The following is a 20,862-nucleotide window of genomic DNA, read 5'->3' on the forward strand; positions in this document are numbered from 1 at the left end:
CTACCTAAACCCTAAGTGAAGAATATGACAGAGGAAAGTTCGTTACTGGACTACGTACTATATTGAAGGTATTGGCATTACTATATAACTACACATTTAAGAAATTTGCATAGAAGAGAAATGACATTTTTAATTACGTTATATTTTATTTTTATATATTAATCCTGCAAATATAATATAATAAACATGCTACATAAATGTAACCGGTACAAATTTAATTCAATCTATTTCATAAACATAATTTTACAAACTGTATGTTTTATATTTTATAGAATTCCTGGGCATTATATTCATCGACTAAACAAATTTCTTTGACAACGTTACCTTCTAGTAATAATTGTAATTATTCATAGATTATTTGCTCGATGTAATCCAATTTCTTTTACTTGTGAATTGTGACACGCATCCATGAAAGGAACGTAGTATATACTGAGAGAGTTGCAAAAACGCAGGCATCACTTGCTTCTTTTTTATTTTCTCGTATCGTGGAAGAAGTTATGAATAATTACAAATGAATACATACTTGCAACAGCCAAACTGTAATGATAGATTCAACTTACTTCGACATAAAGTTGTGAATGACACTGTACTACATATTCACGAATAATTGATATCATAATGCGCATTCTGACTGCATGAAGGGGACATGCGCTGAGAAAAACGGCGGAATAGCTCCCCAACGTAAGAACAGGTGATTCAGTTATGGGAAAAAGGGCCTCTATGGATAACCAACAAGGTAATGTTACATATTAGATAAAAAATATTTGTAAAATGTAGCAGTAGTTGTAGAAAATTTTCTTTTGTCATCTTAATTGTTAAAAATAAATGATTATGTAAGTGAAAATAATACAAAAGGAGTAAAAGCGAAGGAAATTATATTTTTAAGTAATATACATACACCGCAAACAGAAAAAGAAATATTGTATATTAAATTTTGAAGTCGAAAACTATTTTTTAGTAAACAATGATTTAGATTTAAAATACCAAAAAAATAGAGACTATATTTTTGAAGAATACTAAAGTTAGAAAAAAAATGTTATGTATATATATATATTATTGACATGCAGAATTATTTATTAAGCGCCTATTTATGATAGATGGAAACATAGATTTAAACTATGTGTATGGTTGGAACTATCACATGCTAAAGTTTATGGGTATCTGGCCGGAAGAAAGGAAATGGAACCGGCCTTCCAGTTATCACATTCTGTTACCGTTTATCATGATGGTGTGCTTCGCATGTGCCCCGCAAACTATTAATCTTTTGTTAATCGCGGGTAACTCTAACTTGGTGATCGAGAATCTTTCGACTAATATTACTACCACGATTTCACTTATGAAGGCTATGGCTGTTTGGATCAAAGGCAAACGTAAGCATTTCAGAAAATTAACAAGTAAGGATTTATCATGTTTCTTTTCAGTAAGAATACTGCCAAATATAAACTATATAAATCTTATTCTATTATTCTACTTCATTATATTCTATTACCTATCTACGTTATATTCTACAATATTCTTTAATCATATTTCAATTGTCAAACAAAACGGACTCTCAAGACGTGCTCTATCTGCCATTTTCTCTTATTGCAAGCATTAAAGTTTTTGGTAAAGTGCATGGCTAATGACTGGAACACAACGACGGACAAAGCCGAACGAGAAACAATGGTGAACATCCGGAGGATCACTAGAAAGACTACAATAAGAAGCACGTTGATGGCCAACATTGTCCTTCTCGCTTTTGTGCCTGCACGGTTGTTTAGTATGAGATACAGTGACAACATGCTGTTCTATCGTGGCTATTTCCCCTATAACATTACCATCAGTCCAAATTACGAATTGACAATGATCGGTCAATTCATGGCTACTTTTTATGCGGCCACTACGTACACAGCAGTAGATACTTTTGTCGTTCTGTTGATTTTCCATGTCTGCGGACAGCTTTCGAATTTGAGAGACGATTTACGGAAGATTCATTCGTACGATAAGAAAGATCTGGAAAAGAAGTTGCAGAAAATTATTCAGAAGCATGAATATATTAGTAGGTTCGTATTCAAAAAATTTGTTCTTTTTGAAGATGGTAAAAAAGATGGAAGGAGCACAGTGATGAGTATAAACTATAATAAGAAGAATTATGAGATATTAATTAACGAAATTGAAATTCGAGAATTTAAAATCTTTCTAAGTCCATCTTTTACTTTCTTTGTTTTAACCCTTAAATGCATAATTTTGTCATCTGACAATTATTAATCATGTCGTATGCATATCTAAGATTCGCCAACAAGATAGAGAATTCTTTCAACATGATGCTCCTCCTTCAAATGCTGAGTTGCACCATTCAGATATGCTCTCAATCTTACCAAGTCATTATGGTACGAAGAAAACATACCTTTTCCAAATGTATATCGCACTAAAGTATCAACAAATTTTCTAAAATAAATACACCATCTTTGACATCATTTAATTTATAGTCATTTGGAGAGCAAGAGATGGAATACATGATTTTGCAACTTTCGTTTCTGCTGATATACGTAGTTTATGTGATGTTGCATTTGTTCCTATATTGTTACATGGGCGAAAAACTAACTTCCGAGGTACCTTTTATGAAAGAAAAATTAATTAATCGATGTTTTCGGTAATTAAAATTTGCAATTTTTTTCAGAGTACAGAAATTGCTGACACGGTGTACAATGCCGAATGGTACAATTTACCTCCCAAGAATGCAAGATGGCTTATAATTATCATGTGTCGTGCCAGGGCTTCGCCTTTAAAAATTACAGCAGGCAAATTTTGTTCCTTTACTTTAGTGCTATTCTCTCAGGTAAGCGTGAACGAGTCATAATACAATTTACTCTAAAATGTGTTATAACGCAAGCGTGTCATTAGCAGAATTGAAATGTGCATTCGATAAATTCGTCGTGTCATGCGCTTTCGTATGAGATAAAAAAACGTACAGCATTCTGCTTAAAAAACTGTATTTCACTCTCGTTTCTTGAAAAATACTGAAAATATTAAAAATATATATATATATATGCTATTACACTGGTCATAGAAAACTATAAAATTGTTTCCTCGACCACTTTTTTCTAATATATGCAATTTACAAGAAAAACACTGGCTAATAAATCCGTAAACGCCCTATACATTTAAGATTTAGTTCAAATATAAGATAAGATGTATGTATATGTTTAAGATAGGAATGTAAACTGGTGAAGGTCTTTAGATAGAACAATATTCTAAAAGAAATGCGAGAATGTGTAGAAGTTAGAAAAATACGTAATCCAGACCCTTCGTCTGGGCTGTGAAAACGAATAATAATATAAAAAAGAACAATATACATATGTGACATTTCACATTTACATAAACATATACAGAGCAATTTCTTTTTCTTGTGTTTAGGTCTTAAAAACCTCGATGGGATATGTTTCTGTTCTACACGCAATGAAAAATAAATAATATACTTCTGCAAATTTTACAACTGTCCATTAACTTGATAAAAGAAGTATTACGAGAAGAAAATCTTAATATATTCCTCTAAATGATAAATTATGCCCCAAAGCAACAAGAAGTAAAAAGACGAGATGAAAAATTTGACAGCGTAAAGAGTAATCGAATTATTAATTATTAACAAGATTCCTCGAGACCACGAATATTTCTGACGAAACATTTTTCTTTCTTCTTGCGTTCATTTTTCTCCACATCGACATTTTTTCTTTTTTCTTTTTGCTTTGGGTGCATAATACTTGAGCAGCTTTAAACTTATTTCTAGTTGACTACTTACAGACGATCCGCAGACACGCTATTGATGAATATTTAACCAGTCTACGAGCCGTAACCGCAGCTGATACTTTTGTTACAAGTGTTGCTCGTGTTAGGTATCATCATTGTCCACTGTCATTTTCCCTATTTCTCATCGATTATGCGCTCTTTTTGAGGTGAAAACTTGGACACATTGCGAATGGACGACAGTTGGTATACCATCACGAGTAGCTACGATCAAAAGCAATGGTGTTACTGCTATTATACTATAATATAAAAATAATATAAATAATACAATTATGCTAAAATATAATATAATGAATCATCAAGAAAACTCTGAATCAATAGCCCGCGAATTTTTTAGCAAATTCATATTTCCATGAATATCATTTAAGAAAATAGAACTTGGATAAAAAATTGTTTTACTTTCTGGATATTATAGAGAATACTGTACTGTATCACGTGCATTTTGTGCAATTTTTCATTTCCAAAATTTCCATAAATCCATGAAAATCCGAAATCTGTTAATCAGTAAAAATTGTTTATTCGTATAGAATAACGATTAAGAATACATAGAAGAAAACTTGTAGAAGTTATTTGCAAGAGTTTTCACCGTTTATTTCCGTCAACGTTGACGAATGAAAGTTCGCGTGGTGCGTGGCTAATAAACGTTATTAACAATTGTGTATGGAACACCATCACAATGGGTGAAAACAAAGAGAGATTGGCCATAGTTTTCTTTGATGCGCGCAGATAAAAAATAAACGAGCTGTACGGTTTGCTGGCAACAGAAAACGTCACCTTATAAAAATCACCGCTCCCATCGTCTGCGACGTCACTTTAGTTCTTCTCATGTCGCGAAGTACACGACTTTTCTCTTACACGAGAACTTACAATAATTTTTTCTTTGTACGATGAATAATTTCGATTATAATTAAAACTTGATTTGTTTCGTGAGATACTTTTAGTTTGACCAAAAGGTCCAGTCTGTTGTGTATATGGTGAGAAATTAAATTAAGTCGACAGAAAATGATGTTAAATGCGAAGATTTTGATTATCATGGGATTAGTGAGTTATGGGGTTATTGCTAGAAACATGGAAGGCAATAAAGAGCTTCTTAAGGAACCAAGTAATAAGAAGCATGGAGTTTCTATGTTGATGGAAATAGCGAAGGAGCTTGTACAAAGATCCTCGACTAGTAGTCAGGTATGTCATCATATAATAATATATTATAAATATAATAGTGAATTATATTTATTATGTACATATTTAATATCGTATACAAGGTGTTTCTAGCACCTTAGCTTAGGTCAAATACATTTATATTCAATTTAAGAAAGTAAAGGCAACTGGAATCTTTGATTTCGCCTCTGCTTCAGAAGCAAACACATATACCTCGTGTTGCACTATGCGAAATTATTTAATTTTAATTCGTGAAATATTCGTCTACATAGTTTCAACATTTTTGGTGAGAAATATCTTATACAGTAGCATAATAATGATAACAGAAATTATTACAAAACTGAACATACTGAAGTAATTTTGTCAGAAATTATAAAATAAACGAATTAAGAATAGATGAAGTATTAATTTTTAACGATACAATTCTTACAGGTATTGAATCTGAATTTATCAAATTTGTTATTACTTTTGGTATTGAAAGCAGTCGTATTTGGAGCAGGATATCTAGGCCATCATGGTTACAAAGGACGCGACTTAGAAGAAGGTGTATTTTATCGAAACAATTATCAAAATTGAACAATGTTTTCTTATATTTAGACATACCAATTATTGAAAATAATAATATATTTCTAGAAAATGTGGTATCTGAAGCTGAAGTTATGTTGGCATTAGGATACTTAATGGGAGATACCTGTCTGTATAGAGCAGCTTGTGAAGAACCTCACGTCGCGAAAGAATATCTAGGAGCTGCAGAAATGATCATCCAAACGATAAAATTGCTACCCCAGTACGTAATTTATAATAAATTTTTCTAAATATATCTTTTAGTTCGTCTAGCGCTAGATTATGAATTTTCATGCCTTTATGGAAAAAAGATACAAAGGATAAATAAAATGCGTATAATATTCAAAAATGTATAAAATATACAAAGTAAAGTATTTTTTATACATAATATTTAGTACATGAAATAAATCTCTACTCAGGTCCCGTTTCTTTGTGTTCATAAAGGCATAAATGTACATAAATATTCGCAGCTTATAATTTTTAAAAATAGCTGTATCTACTTTTCAGAGGTTCGTCGATTGAAGGGAAGTATCAGCAAATAGTGACGGAATTCCGAAAAGCCATCGAACATGGTGTTGCAGATAATTGTCCGCCTCAATATACTTGCAAGAAAGAGAATATTAAGAATTTTTTGAAAGAAGAGGGGAAATGAAAACATGCTGAATTAATAGTTGATGCTCTGGAAGAACCTATAGTATTTGTTGGATGCTTCCAAAAATAAATTGTACGCTTCTAAATGACTCCTTTAATTTTTTACCATTATTACATTTGTCCATAGAGCTCTTTTTTGTTATTTGTCAATTTGATAATTAGTGTCAATTGAAAAAACTAACCTCTATCAATTATCCTTTTTTAAACAAATTGATCATTTTTCTAGTAACGTCGTAGATTACAATGATTGTTAGGCTTTACATAATTAATTTCTGACAGTGTAAAAACCGAAGTACTTAAGTGCACGAAGAATTGAACTTGAAATATTCAGATTGTGCTGAAAAATTTTATTTTATTAGAGACCAGTACGGCGTCGGACGGCCCATCGGCGGAACCGACAGCCAAACGACATATAGATATATCTAGAATTTTATGATTCATGTACCATAAAGCTTGAAAAATTACTAACAATATACACGCAGTATATCTGCATAATTTTAACATATTACATATTTAGTTACCTGCTTCTTCCTCCAAAACTATCAAGAATCTTACTTCGCAGTTTCAAATTCGTATTCATATGCGCCATCTTGATGTTTTCTAGCATTCCTTTCCTAGAAATGATTTAATTTTTATTGAAAAAACGTAAAAACAGTAGTATCTGACAAAATATGCATTATCTTAAACATAACGAGATACTTAATTAAAACGTTAAACGTTGATTTACCTAATTTTTCTTATTTTATTTCAATTTTACGACGAAGAAATAACGCATTAGTATCACAGTCGTTTAAAAACTAAAAGCTTTCGTATTCGCCGCCAGACGTCAGTTCTGCAGTTTGACAACTAACCTATCATGATGAGGCATACAGCATTGACGATCAAGTTTTGATTTTCGCCTATTCACGCCGTTTGAGCATATAAACAATTTTTGCCTGTAATAGTATTACAGTACTTATAACTACGATTGACTAAAAAATGAGTTCCATAGGCACAGGGGTAAATATATAGTGTATTAATTTAAAAGAAACTGTGATAATCCATTAGTTATGAACAATTATAAAATATAACCTCCTTCTGATTTTCAGTATGATTTGTCTGCTTCTCAATTTTCACCTGACGGACGTGTGTTTCAAGTGGAATATGCACAAAAAGCCGTCGAAAATGGAGGGTGAGTGTTCAAATAGTTTTATTTGTCAATTTATCCTAAAAATATCTTTTGCGGATTTGGTTATCTACACCGTTCACAAGACTTTAAAGATACTGCAGTGACACAGAGAATTTTCAATAATTTATAAACTTTTGTTATAGTTTAAAATATTTATTTGAAAATTATATTGCTTTGATTATAGAACAGTTATAGGATTAAGAGGAAAAGATGGCATTGTATTTGCTGTGGAAAAGATAGTTACTTCCAAGCTTTATGAGGTTGGCACAAATAAAAGAATATTCAATATAGACAAACATCTTGGTATGGCAGTTTCTGGTTTGATATCCGATGCCAGACAGATCGTAGAGATCGCTAGATCCGAAGCGTCTAGCTACAAATCCCAATATGGAATTGGTATTCCTCTGAAATACTTAAACGAAAGAGTTTCTATGTACATGCATGCGTATACTTTGTATTCGGCAGTCAGGCCATACGGCTGTTCTGTAATACTTGGTGCATATGAACACGATGGCCCAGCTATGTATATGATAGATCCTTCTGGAGTTTCATATGGGTACTACGGTTGTGCTGTTGGTATGTATTAATATATGAGATATGTCCATTTTAAATATATACATCTGATTATTTCTATAAATATCTTCTATAAACACCTATAAACATCGGATACAATTTTTAATTTTTTACAAAAAAATATTAAAATACTTTGGTCAGAAGTGATTAATTTAAAAGATATTTTGACTTTAATCTTGTAAAATTTATTGTATGAAAGACAAGGGAAGGCAACGCAACGTTTTTATGTTTATATTTTCCTTGCCTTTCATACGATAAGTTTTACGAAAGTAAAGTTAAAATATCTCTCGAACTAATCATTTTTTAATCAAGGTACCTTAATACTTTTTTGTAGAGAATTAAAGTATGCATCGAATGGTGCATTTGAAGAAATTGTATACCTTCATTTTAAAAAGTTATGTTATTGAAATCTCTGAAAAATAAGAAAGTAAAAAAAGAATCGATATATCTTATTAAGTTTTCCCCATGAAATCAAACAACTATCATCTGAAACATTTTTCGAATTTCTGATATTTATAGAAATAATCAGATGTATATATTTAAAACGGACATATCACATATATTAATACATACCAACAGCACAACCATTATATTTAAATACATCATTCTGTAGGCAAGGCAAAACAGTCTGCAAAGACGGAAATTGAAAAATTGAAGCTATCTGAAATGACTTGCAATGAATTAGTAAAAGAAGCAGCACGTATAATTTATCTTGTTCACGATGAATTAAAAGACAAGCAGTTTGAGCTTGAAATGAGCTGGGTTGGTAAACACACGAATGGAAGGCACGAGCGTATACCGGCGGACGTAAAAGCTGATGCTGAGGCAAAAGCGAAACAAGCAATGGCGGAAGATTCAGACAGTGACACGGAAGACATGTAAATTGACTCGATAATCTTAAAGATACTTTTTATATTGTAAGTTATAATTTAAATACCTACAAATTACTGCAACAAATTTATTGTCATCTTGATATAGTCAAATAAAGAATACTGTCTGTTGTTTATAAAATTGCATATTCTCTCTTTTTAATATAAAGCATTATTTAGTTTCATAATCTCTCGATGTGTTACAAACAAATGTTATGGATTTCTTTTATCAATTTACCACAGTGTGACATAACTTTTTAATCTGCTCGAGAAAAATCCTGCATCACACATCTATTCGTTAAATGTAAATTCTGTAAACAATCGGAGGCCTATCATCCGCAATAATCCACAAATAACGAGTACGGTTTTTCCTGCCGTTAATTGGATTTGCAAATCTTTTTCCTCGCCGAAAAAGGATTCTTTGTACTCTACATGCAAAGGATACAATACAACAAAATCAAGTTTGCTTAAAAAAATAATCCTTAGCAATTTGTAAGAAATTTCCTTTATACATAATTCCAATTTGAACTCTCTGTCTAATCAGAATATAACACAGAATCCAAACAAACTCGATTCCAGCATCAGTTCTCAGGATTGTATTTCCAACCAGATCTCCAGCTCTTTCATCACCTAGTTTCCATCATGATACATCTATCCTCAAGAGAGAATACCCTTACCCAATGCAATTAAGTGCACCAAGTGACCGGAGGTTGAAAACAATATGACCATGTGATCGTTGATTTCATCCTAATGGAATGAAACTGGTAACCGCGAGGGGTTGAACGGGGGTTGCTGCTGTAGTTTCGCGCATGCTGTTTCTACCTGCCGGCAAGAGGGTTGGTTTTAGCCGGTAACGGCGACTGATAGAGAGTACGTGCAGTCAGAGGAAAGGGTAGTTTCATCCGGGCTTTATATAAGGGTACGTACAGTTTGAAACTTAGTCATAAACTGCTTTTGGTTGATGCATGTAGTCCGCTTCTTGCGTGACTTCGAAAAGAGGAACGTAATCTGTCCGACGATTAACGCGTTCAATCGGCACGTGGTGCTTTTTCGTTTGCTTTTTCCCCTTTTTCGTGTCGGTGGTAAAAAAAAAAAAAAAAAAAAGGGGCGGAAAAGTGTGGAAGTGTAAAGGCAGAAAAATACAAGAAGAATGTCCTTGAACCGTAGCACCGTGGACAATGTCGTTTACGATGCCGATGATCAAGTCAGTCCGATGGTGTACGTCGCTGCAGCGATCGCATTGGGATTTATCGGATTTTTTGGTTTCACCATGAATCTTCTGGTGGCGATCGTGATCGTCAAGGACGCGCAGATACTGTGGACACCCGTCAACGTGATCCTGGTTAATCTTGTCGTAAGACATCAAATAATAGTTCTTGAAACGATATTAGCTGATTTTATAACGTTTTTCATACTGGTTTTTGAAGTTTGCGAGCGATGATTTATAGATGTTGAAAGATCTTAGTTTAGTAAATTCATTTTGGAATGAGTAAGAATATTAATTGATTCGATATTTAGAAATTATTTCTTCATAATTACAGTCGACAGATATCTACTATTTTTTCCAAACTTGTATTGTGGTAAAATACAGGTCAATATAAATCAATTTTTTTAATTCTTCAAAACCTGTATCCTCTTGCATAATAATTTACTGGTAATATTACCAAATTTACAAGTTATAAATTGTAGATTATACACATCTGCTTTATAATTTTATAATCTTATATAGAATAATCAAATAATTCGTAATTTGTAAAGTTTACTCGTAAAATTTTATTTGTTTTTTTGTTTAAACGAAAGAGGATAATATCGTTAAAGGTATTTATGTGAAATCTTCTCAGTCGTATAATTCGCATAGGAGATGTTAAGGTTCGTGGATGCGAATAATTTATACGTCTGTATATCGCGCCTCCATGCAACTCTTTAGCACGGTGCTAAGTAGACGTATTAGTTACACTCTACGTTACTCACATAGAAACTGTGTCATTCGATATTATGCAAATGAATCGTTTGCTTTTCTCTTTCATGGGAAACTAGATATACCTATAACTTGATTGGATTTTTATAATTTAAAAACCAATCAAGTTATTATCCAGTTATTGGAATTGTCGTAAATTTGATTACTTTTATGAAATTCTATCTTCTGACTAATTGGTAAGTGAAGATTCAGTTGATTGAAAATTCTAATCGGAAAATCTGTGGAATAAATTTATTTTCTATTGTTTTAGATTACAATCGCGGGAGAATTTTAACCGAAACCATGACGAGCAATTTGGAAACCAGTATTTACGTAGTTCAGATTTTTATTAAAAATATTAAAATCGATTCTCGCCACATCGATTTACTCCATTAATTTAATCGAAGCTTCGCGTGCATTAATTTTCCACCGCATAATTGATGCTTTCAGCTCTTTCATTTTCAATTGTAACATCGAAGAATGTTATCCTTTCAATTAATTTTATTACAGAATTATTAACGCATCATAGATTTATATCTCTGCTGAATTTTATAAGAACGTTCCATACAATCATGATTCCTTTCTCGGGGATGAGGCTAGAGAAGAGGATGAAAGATCTGAAATTCGAGGAATTATAGTTGAAGAAGATGGAGTTGCGCGTACTCTAGCAACGAAAGCGACTAGAAGAAATTCTTCTAGAAAGCAGAATCGACCTTAGAGTACTAAGTCGATAAAATTCGTGGAGCTTTCACGGCAGGCTTTCGTGTTATCACACCTTTAACTTCGATTTTTGTTTTTATGATACAATTATTCGGCGAACTGGAGATACGAAACGATCGAAAAAAATATAGGAGAGTGTAAATATTTATAAAGTTGCGAACTTCACTAAAGTTGGAATCTACCGCAACAGAACGGTATTTTTCCGCGTCGTTTGTGTCAATCAATTCTCTAATGGCACCCTCGTAGCACCGTGTTTTCATCGAATATCACCGAAAATATTCCCATTGTGGAATTGAATACGAGTGTTGAATGGAAATTGAAAAATTGCGAAAGTTCTCTGATCGTTTTGTTTTTTTCTTTTATTTCGTTTTATGCGATAATTGTTTTACACATCTGTTCCTTTCCGTTTGAGTAAAGACTCAACGTGAATAATTTAAGGACAATTTTTACTTCAGGTTGGCGATTTCCTGGTGGCTGCGTTTGGAAATCCTGTTGCGATGGTTTCTGCTATCACAGGCGGATGGTACTGGGGCTACAAAATGTGTCTCTGGTATAATTTATCGTTTATTAAACGTAATCGCATGAAACTTGTCCGAGGCATATCAACTACATACGAGACGATATTCCCTTTCATCCTGAACGAATGTAATCTTCCTATTATTCCCTTTTCTTACTCGCTTTCGTTGTAATCGCGATGCACATCGTGGTTTCTCGCGGTAGAGAATAATTGAATCTCGGATAAATGTAATCTTCTTGCTGCCGTTTAAAGCGGCTGACTCCAACGAACGGAAAGAAACTCAGGCAACTTTTACTGAAAATTAATGGCTGAGCAGAATTGTTTTCCCCACTGCCTACAGTTGAAAATTAAAGACAAACGTGAAAATGTCTGATAAAGGATTCGCATTACAGCATTGCGATTAGTTTACGCTGTCTCGACTTACGCTATAATTAGTTTACACCATCAATATCGGCTATTTACGGAATACGGTAAAATTTCTTGTTATGTGGAATGGCAACGACACTCCGTGATCCTTGGTGAAAGGAAAAATTGAATTCTTCGTCGTGACAGATCTAGCGCTACTGCGTCAGTATTGGTAGGCATATACGTACAGAGCGAATTGTGCCATTTTTTTTAACGAGCTTGTAAAGCAACATACGTAAGCTACAAAAGCTACCATTGAAAGGGGAAGGTTTTTCTGGAAATAGAACAGCCGAAACACGGCCAACGAAACCAGCCCTTCTCTGCTCTCTTCTATTCCGTCTCCATTGGGAGCGTGATTACTTTACAACGTTAAAATTCCAGCCAATGCTGGTATTTAATTATGAAGATTTCACAAATGAATAACTCGCTTTCATCTTCTTAACTTATTTCATTCAAATGTTTCTCTACGTTTATTTGAAAGTTTTGTTCACTGATTCTCTATGATACAGCACTTTTTTTTTTATACAAAATACAGAATAATCGTTCAGAAGAATTAGAATAACCAAGGAAAACGAAGTAGGAAGTACTATTTATGTTACTATGATACTTATGTTCCAGATGAAACTTCCAAGCACAAACGCAATGTGTGAATGTTGTGACATTCCCTGTCATGCACGTTTCGCTCGTAGAATTTCAATAGCACGAACAGAAAATCCATTTATTTAATACGTTAATGCTCATTATCGGCACGAATGTAATTATTCAGGAGCGTGCGTCAATGAAGATGCGGTTCGTTAAACGTAATTATCGTAAGATAATTCTGCAAAACTTTATTCGAGTTCTTTTCTGTTTAAAAAAATTATCGCCTATTTCATTTGGTTAACTTTTATCTTCTTCCAAGTAAGTACTTATCGACTGGCCCATCTTTTCAGTTGCTGGTTATTTCATTTTCGCTTCCTCCCGTTAATTCTGTAATTCCTTTAATTCAGCGACTGTTTTTAGCGTTATTTTTCTATATTTTTATATCTTTGAATATAGCTATTACTATTGCAATATAATCAATTTTATATATATAAATATCTTAATACATGTATACTTATCATCAGTATAAATGTGGGATATAAGATAAAATGAAGTATTTTCGAGCTCAAATCGTCGAGACTTGAAAGTGGTTAATAAAGGAACGTAAAAGCGAGCCGAGTATCTTTTATGAATTATTTTTGCCTTCATTTTGTCACAAAATTTGACGAATTTCCTCGTTAACGGAACGTATAATTATCCCTGGAACTAATAATTCTTTAGGATTCGTAGAATGGACGAGTTTCGTTATAACGAGATGAAACGTTCGCTCTGTCACGGTCTCGTAAAATCCTGTGTCTCTTTCAGGTCATTAAATATGGTGTCGAGACAACGAAATTAAGAGAAAGTATCTGGCGCACGGTGTACCTACCGCAAAGTGGAGTTTCGTGGTTTGCCATCGTTTAAACGTTCAACAAACCTTCGAAGAATTCTTCGTGGACACCGCAAATGATAAAAGCAAACAATGTTACGTCTAAGTCCGAGAGAGAATTGGGAATAAACGGATATTTCTAGTGAAAAGTTGAGAAACGTAAATCGACACGATTGTAATCGAAAATTGACGTCGTCGTACAGGATGTCCCAGTTCCTCTCTCTAAAACTATACTGGCATATTTTATAAATAAAAGTTTAAAGATATAGCCTTCGGTCAAATATAAGTTCATAAAAAGTTCATAGAAAAATTATAGTTTAAAATAAAACTGGTTACAATAATTATTCTTATATCTTACTGCTTTTTGATGATACTTTTGTATTTGATAGAATTGTAACTTTAAAGTTTCATTGATCTTACTAATGGTTTATTGCAATAATATATTATTCTGATTGTGATAACGCGACTAATATTAATTTATAAAAATTTCAAGTTCCCATGATACTTATAGAATAAAATATGCCAAAGATCCCAGGTCGAAATCAAATCTAACAATTTTCAGAAATTTCGTTAATCTCTCGCCCAATTTCTCCTGCCTAGAATGATTAATATTAACCAAAAATCTTTGGCTTGTTACAATTCCATTGAAACAACGTTTTTCTTTTTTTGTTTTTCAAAGCTACGCTTGGTTCATGTCCACTCTGGGGTTCGCCAGTATCGGGAACCTGACAGTAATGGCTGTTGAAAGGTGGTTACTGGTAGCCAGACCGATGAAAGCTCTGTCCATAAGGTGAGAATGATTCCATTTACTTTTACTTTATTTGGCAGGCAAAGATGTTTCGAAAGAACTGTGTATATATTTGGTCAAGGTAAAGAAAAATGGCCTTGACTTTGTCAGTCGAATCGCGGAGCAACACGACGGACGTTCCGCTCCGAAAATCTCAACTCGTCGCGACACACGTGCACGTGAACAATGTAGAGAAGAAGTGGATCGTAACACTCGATCCTGCATAATACACGATGCTTTTCTTTGCTCTGTCTAATTACACGTCGAGATACGTCGCATGTCGAATCGAATAACGCGAAGGCGAATTGATCGTTCGTTCCGCTTACAATTACAAGTTATAGCTTTTCAGATCAATCTTATGAATCGAGCGTTTATGTAAATACAGCTCCGTGTTTATGCTTTTATGTAAATGAACGTTCGCGGCGAGAAATAATTACTAATTTATAAATATTCAGAAGATAAAAAGCATAACACTGAACAACTAGCTTCATAGATCAGAATTTCTGATGTCTCAACAGAGACCCGTCAAACAACTTTCAATCGCAGTCTTTGAACTTTATAGTGGAAAAAATTTGTATCGCAAGCTGAGAAAATCTTACGAAAATTCTTGTCTCTCTACAGAAATTCGGAGAAGCCTTTTCTAACAATTTGTAACATTTTGCGCCGTCGACTGTTCGACGAATACGAAAGCGTTCGAAGCAAAGATGTTTCACGTCGTGGATCGAGCCTGTAAGGTAGTAGCATTCTTTAATAACCCGCGAGAGTCGCCTGTGTAATTATGAACGTCGTTCTAGATTCTAGAGGATAAGTTCAAGATTAAAAATCCGCGTGAATCACTTCAACGGTATTTTACCGATCTTCTAATCAATTTTGGATTAACAATGTCGGTCTCCGTTCTTTAGACGCTTCTTAAGGTGCAGCTTTTCACTCTTACGTTAAGACAGAATGGTGTTTCGACGATGAAAAAGAAAACGCGTAGAGAAATGTTCTTAAGTGCTTACGCTACGATGATAAAGGAGAAAATAAATTTTCCTGGCCGCGAGCCACGATTACTTCGCTGAACACCGTAAACGAAGTAATCCTCTAACGCGAAAATTTTTGCCGATAATCGTCGGCCAACCAAAAACCGAATTAAACTGAACACGTTCGGACGTGACACGTGTTTCTTAGAAAAAGGAGATTTTTACTTCCAACTTTGTTCCTATTGATATTGAAACTTTAATCGATTGCAACGAAAGCTGTACGAAATGTTCCAGTAACATCCTTATCTATTCTTGAAGAAACGTTCCGTTGCAAATTTTCGATGCAATTCTTTCGAAATGTGCAACGTGTCTTCCGTGATTATTCTACATAAATGAATTTTTTATTTCTCTGCCAAGTTATTTAGAAACCAAGAAAGAGGCTAATTCTCGAGATACTCTGTATTGCCTATGCAATTACCTACTATACTAAATATATCAAATATTACAAATAAATACTATACTGAATAATATACTAAATATAATTGCAGATTTTGTCGATACCATTTAATGACAAAATCCGCAATCACTTGGTTGCCAACCTAATATTATGCACGCCGACGATAAGTTGCCTTATAATTTTACTTCACGCACTGTCTGTACGAATCGTCTGTTTTCTACAGGCATGCGATAACACTTGGAATCTTTGTCTGGATCTATGCACTCTGCCTCTCTCTGCCACCACTATTTGGCTGGGGTAGTTACGGTCCAGAGGCAGGAAACGTGTCTTGCAGCGTGTCCTGGGAAGTCCACGACCCTCTTACCAAAAGCGACAGCTACATAGGATTCCTCTTCGTGTTTGGTCTGATCATCCCCGTTTTGGTGATCAGTAGTAGTTACGTGGCAATTATAGCGACCTTGAGAAAAGTGCGAAAGAGAGCAGGTAAGTTAGTTCCTGATCGTAATCTTTTCTAAGAACTTGCAAAATCTGATCGAGTCTGATCGAAATCTCCTCAAAACTACGGTAAAGCTTCGTCTATGTAAACTTGTCGACAGATAAGCGATTCGTACAATAGGAATTCCTCGCAGTATTTCTTTTTTATTTAATTTGTACTTTACAATTTGTCCAGATGGCCATTTGGTAAATGTTTCTAACTTATTTGCTAAATAACATGTGGATGGCTACCCCCAGCGGGATACCATCTTTGAGTTGAGTTTGACTATTTTATTTCTTATCTTGAAAATTGAACATAAGAAAATTTACTTTTTTTATTATGTAATTTGTACTTTACAATTTGTCCAGATGGATATTTGGTAAATGTTTCTAACTTAATTGCTAAATAACATGTGGATGGCTACCCCCAGCGGGATACCATCTTTGAGTTGAGTTTGATTATTTTATTTCTTATCTTGAAAATTGAACATAAGAAAATTTACTTTTTTTATTATTTAATTTGTACTTTACAATTTGTCCAGCTGGACATTTGGCAAATGTTTCTAACTTAATTGCTAAATAACATGTGGATGGCTACCCCCAGCGGGATACCATCTTTGAGTTGAGTTTGATTATTTTATTTCTTATCTTGAAAATTGAACATAAGAAAATTTACTTTTTTTATTATTTAATTTGTACTTTACAATTTGTCCAGCTGGACATTTGGCAAATGTTTCTAACTTAATTGCTAAATAACATGTGGATGGCTACCCCCAGCGGGATACCATCTTTGAGTTGAGTTTGATTATTTTATTTCTTATCTTGAAAATTGAACATAAGAAAATTTACTTTTTTTATTATTTAATTTGTACTTTACAATTTGTCCAGCTGGACATTTGGCAAATGTTTCTAACTTAATTGCTAAATAACATGTGGATGGCTACCCCCAGCGGGATACCATCTTCGAGTTTGACTATTTTATTTCTTACCTTGAAAATTGAACATAAGAAAATTTACTTTTTTTATTATTTAATTTGTACTTTACAATTTGTCCAGATGGCCATTTGGCAAATGTTTCTAACTTAATTGCTAAATAACATGTGGATGGCTACCCCCAGGGGGTACCATCTTCGAGTTTGTCTATTTTATTTCTTTAGTCAGGTCAGTGGGGTGTTTTTTTTTAATTTTTCGTCCAAATAAATGAGCTCGATCGACGGAAGGCTATTTAATCGAGCGCTAGATAATAAAACTTCAAATACATAAACGGACTTAATACGAACAGAGTTCTTCTATAGTTTGCCTTTTGTATTTGTGAAAGAGCCATACTTCCGTTGCTCACGTTAGCAACGCGAAAATAATTTGTTTCACAGGCGCAAGCGGAAGACGCGAGGCGAAGATCACGAAAATGGTTGCACTAATGATAACTGCCTTCCTGCTCGCCTGGTCGCCTTACGCTGCTCTTGCGATCGCCGCGCAATATTTCGACGTAAGTTGTAAATTCATATCCAAGAATATAATCTTTTAAAGTGGTCACAGTTCCATAATTTCACGCAGAAAATTTTACAACTTCCTCTTATTACTTACATCGATCTTCTTGAATACATCTTTTCTTAGTGTTATCAGACGAACAATTTCTGATTTTGTTCTTGCAAAGTTTCGTTTAACGCGCGATGTAAAATTCAAATTTTCGTTGATAGAACTGAGATAACACGAAAACTCGCGTTACGAGGTTCTTCACCATCAAGACCAGTTTCATATTAATTCGTAAGATCGGCTGAAATTGAGAAAGCTGTATCGTGGCACGCGATACGAGATGCACCTTCCTTTGTTCGTACACCGTGAACGATTTGCATATCTATACATGTGGGGTGAAAGTATTTCGTTATAATTTCGTATTACCAGCAGGTGCCATTAACAGACACAACGCCATAACGATGCCCGTTAAATATCGTCACTCGTTTCGTATGTATTCGATGATATTTTGTGTTTCAAACTGGTCTCCGAACCTAGCACTGAACATCGCCATCGACGAGAAAGTTCAAACTTGTCGTTTGAACTTTCAATCTTATAAACATAATAATTTCTTTACTTAAGAATCTTCCGTTTTTTAATATAATCACGTCCATTATAATTTATTTAGAAATCACAACGCTATTGGTAGACGATACAATACAACCGACAAAACTTATTACGCAGCTAATAGAAATCGTTGAGCGGGAGCAACAGATTATTCTAACAAAATCTTCGATTAATTTTCTAGGCAAAGCCATCGGCATCGGTAGCTGTGCTTCCGGCGTTATTGGCCAAATCCTCCATTTGCTACAACCCTATAATCTACGCAGGTTTAAACAGCCAATTTCCCCGCTCTCTAAAGAAGATCTTCGACGTACGAATCGCGAGATCCTCGTTACCGGACAGTCAAAACACCGCGTTGACGCTGTTGAACAGACAAGAACAAAGGAACTGAGGACCATTATCTCTATCGAACAACGCCATAAATGTCTGCAGCTATGTAGATGTTGGATGAATCGTGGAACCATCGAATATAAGTCGTCTTAACAACGTGGTTCTTCCTTCTTGCCTCTTTGTTGTTTGCTTTCGCTTCTTTTCGTCCGCTGGATTTGCTTATCCGATTACGGATTCACGTACGTGAGCTGATCTTTTGTTTCTGCGATCGAATTAGTCGTGAGAACAGCGTTGAATTTTGCCGGGATACGCTAAACGTTCTTTAGTTTCGATGCGAAGATCTTAACACCTGGTGGAAGTTTCGAAGATCGCGGTGAAAAGCAAACGATACGCGTTCTTTTCTTTCGTTTTCCGGTATTTTCGTTTGCTTTTTACAGTCTTCGTGGCTCTCACGCGTTGCCATGTGTTAATTGATGCGTGAACTTTTTTGGCCGCTTGGTTTCACCGATGAACGTCGCAGTGTGTCTCTCGAAGATCGTTCGTGTAATGAAACGTGCGAATAAGAAAAATTGAATTTCATTACGGTTTGGTTTCACGCAGCGTGACATTCTTTGCCGAAATCATTCGTAGCAGGTAGTTTGAATGTATTTTGGCGCAGGTAAATTGCTAAAATACCGAATGAAAGAAACACCGAAGTTTTGAGTAGAGTAAGATAGAATTATTTGAGTTAGAAGGATATTTGAGTGAAGCTAAGTAATTCGCCTTGCGATTCGCCAAATCTCACAATGAACAATTTTCAAGCAAGCCACGTTTCAAGATATTCGACTTGTTAATCACGCGATAAACGAGAAGACGGATGATCGTAATGTCACCGAGAGAAACAATAAGAATCTCGATTAAACTTCATTTGTAATCTATATTGCACGCGACATATTTTAAGTCCATAAAATGACAATTGGTCGTAAATTAAAAGCAAGTGGGAGGAAAAAAGCAAAGTTTGGAGCAATGACGCAATTACGTTATCCATTAAGTATCGTAAGGATCGTAAAGCAGACGCGTTGTTATAATTTAGAAATAAAAATAACCAATAAGCAATCATATCTCTCTCTGTTCTCCATTGAGAGAGATTCTACGCTCGTAGAATAGTAATAGTTGCGCTGTTATTCTTTCTAATTCCTCTTACGAGTTCCAGTCGCGATGGAATCATTATGGATGGCTTTGCGAAGTATCTGTATTACGATTCGTAACACGTGCGATTATGGCAAGATAGCGAAAGTGAAATCGCGAGGAAAATTCAACGTCGCTAATCAAACCTTTTCTGAAGCAACCGCGTACGATGCGATTGACCCATCCAGATATGTAATTTCAAATTCAATCAGAAATTCGAATCGCAATTATATCTGCACGCTCTCCCATATCGTCGTTATTTTTCTTCAATTGTAATTATATTAAATTAAATTCAATTAAATTGTAATCATGGCAAAAGAACATACAGTGGTTCGCGAAAGTAATCGAACGTTCGTAAACGTTTTTTAATATCGCGTGTCACGTAAAACATTTTGAAATTTCACTGGCATCGTGAGATACGGATATGCTGATTATATTGAATTAAATTTTGAAACAAATGTAAAAACGTACACGGAAAGTACACAAGATGTTTAATGCAAGTACACGTGTATCTTTTAGAAATTATAAAACAGCCGAATAAGCCTCGATATTCGGTAGGATCGTCTTTCACACTTATTATACGCCCAAGATGACTATCTATGCTGTATACTAATCTTTCGCTAAATATATATTTGCGGTAAATATCTCGTGGCTTCTGTACGCGTTTCCAGATTGATTTGAAATATTATTAATACAACGAAAGTACAACGTTCCAAAATGTTTTCTACAACGTAAAATGTTTTCTACATAAAAGTTTTCTGCAGTGAGCGTTCGCGTATTTTTGCGCGCCACTCTAC

The 20,862-nt window shown here is 34.3% G+C and overlaps 4 protein-coding genes and 1 long non-coding RNA gene across 6 annotated transcripts in view; 4 read left to right on the forward strand and 1 right to left on the reverse strand.

Moving 5' to 3' along the window:
• The first annotated feature begins 1,225 nt into the window (after positions 1–1,225).
• Positions 1,226–3,631, forward strand: LOC117207998 (odorant receptor 4-like). Its single transcript, XM_033448787.1, has 5 exons — positions 1,226–1,370; positions 1,592–2,100; positions 2,469–2,591; positions 2,660–2,818; positions 3,397–3,631. Exons 1-5 carry the CDS (start codon positions 1,226–1,228, stop codon positions 3,451–3,453), a joined length of 993 nt encoding a protein of 330 aa, XP_033304678.1. The 3' UTR covers positions 3,454–3,631.
• A 79-nt stretch (positions 3,632–3,710) lies between these two features.
• The window catches only part of LOC117207960, a 77,825-nt gene continuing 60,673 nt past the window's right edge, over positions 3,711–20,862 (reverse strand). Inside the window, exon 2 of the long non-coding RNA XR_004487611.1 lies at positions 3,711–3,987. This is a non-coding gene — a long non-coding RNA (uncharacterized LOC117207960). The remainder of the gene's footprint in view (positions 3,988–20,862) is intronic.
• LOC117207958 lies at positions 4,720–6,169 on the forward strand. The gene is made up of 4 exons (XM_033448702.1): positions 4,720–4,962; positions 5,371–5,482; positions 5,536–5,725; positions 6,010–6,169. The coding sequence occupies exons 1-4, from the start codon at positions 4,786–4,788 to the stop codon at positions 6,152–6,154; spliced, it is 624 nt and encodes a 207-aa protein (XP_033304593.1). The 5' UTR covers positions 4,720–4,785; the 3' UTR covers positions 6,155–6,169.
• LOC117207951 (proteasome subunit alpha type-3) lies at positions 7,008–8,910 on the forward strand. The gene is made up of 4 exons (XM_033448692.1): positions 7,008–7,152; positions 7,242–7,324; positions 7,506–7,897; positions 8,508–8,910. Exons 1-4 carry the CDS (start codon positions 7,132–7,134, stop codon positions 8,774–8,776), a joined length of 765 nt encoding a protein of 254 aa, XP_033304583.1. The 5' UTR covers positions 7,008–7,131; the 3' UTR covers positions 8,777–8,910.
• Positions 9,247–19,641, forward strand: LOC117207948 (green-sensitive opsin-like). Of its 2 annotated transcripts, XM_033448687.1 has the most exons (7): positions 9,247–9,682; positions 9,931–10,117; positions 11,896–11,990; positions 14,492–14,602; positions 16,242–16,501; positions 17,863–17,978; positions 18,753–19,641. In XM_033448687.1, the coding sequence occupies exons 2-7, from the start codon at positions 9,977–9,979 to the stop codon at positions 18,957–18,959; spliced, it is 930 nt and encodes a 309-aa protein (XP_033304578.1). In that variant the 5' UTR covers positions 9,247–9,682; positions 9,931–9,976; the 3' UTR covers positions 18,960–19,641. The 2 variants fall into 2 exon arrangements, with proteins under 2 accessions (XP_033304578.1, XP_033304577.1); XM_033448686.1 differs by lacking the exon at positions 9,247–9,682 and having other exon boundaries at positions 9,914–10,117.

The sequence above is a fragment of the Bombus bifarius genome, unplaced genomic scaffold (genome assembly GCF_011952205.1).
Source record: "Bombus bifarius isolate JDL3187 unplaced genomic scaffold, Bbif_JDL3187 scf7180000008047, whole genome shotgun sequence".
In the NCBI taxonomy this organism is placed as follows: domain Eukaryota; kingdom Metazoa; phylum Arthropoda; class Insecta; order Hymenoptera; family Apidae; genus Bombus; species Bombus bifarius.

Excerpts from the sequence above, each read along its gene's own strand:
- LOC117207998 (XM_033448787.1), top strand. The coding sequence starts at position 1,226 with ATGGTGTGCTTCGCATGTGCCCCGCAAACTATTAATCTTTTGTTAATC. Across the intron at positions 2,592-2,659 it reads GCGAAAAACTAACTTCCGAG|AGTACAGAAATTGCTGACAC; the intron begins GTACCTTTTATG and ends AATTTTTTTCAG. Across the intron at positions 2,819-3,396 it reads CTTTAGTGCTATTCTCTCAG|GTCTTAAAAACCTCGATGGG; the intron begins GTAAGCGTGAAC and ends TCTTGTGTTTAG.
- LOC117207958 (XM_033448702.1), top strand. The coding sequence starts at position 4,786 with ATGATGTTAAATGCGAAGATTTTGATTATCATGGGATTAGTGAGTTAT. Across the intron at positions 4,963-5,370 it reads GATCCTCGACTAGTAGTCAG|GTATTGAATCTGAATTTATC; the intron begins GTATGTCATCAT and ends CAATTCTTACAG. Across the intron at positions 5,726-6,009 it reads ACGATAAAATTGCTACCCCA|AGGTTCGTCGATTGAAGGGA; the intron begins GTACGTAATTTA and ends TCTACTTTTCAG.
- LOC117207951 (XM_033448692.1), top strand. The coding sequence starts at position 7,132 with ATGAGTTCCATAGGCACAGGG. Across the intron at positions 7,325-7,505 it reads AAAGCCGTCGAAAATGGAGG|AACAGTTATAGGATTAAGAG; the intron begins GTGAGTGTTCAA and ends CTTTGATTATAG. Across the intron at positions 7,898-8,507 it reads GTACTACGGTTGTGCTGTTG|GCAAGGCAAAACAGTCTGCA; the intron begins GTATGTATTAAT and ends ATCATTCTGTAG.
- LOC117207948 (XM_033448686.1), top strand. The coding sequence starts at position 9,914 with ATGTCCTTGAACCGTAGCACCGTGGACAATGTCGTTTACGATGCCGAT. Across the intron at positions 10,118-11,895 it reads TGATCCTGGTTAATCTTGTC|GTTGGCGATTTCCTGGTGGC; the intron begins GTAAGACATCAA and ends TTTTTACTTCAG. Across the intron at positions 11,991-14,491 it reads GGCTACAAAATGTGTCTCTG|CTACGCTTGGTTCATGTCCA; the intron begins GTATAATTTATC and ends TGTTTTTCAAAG.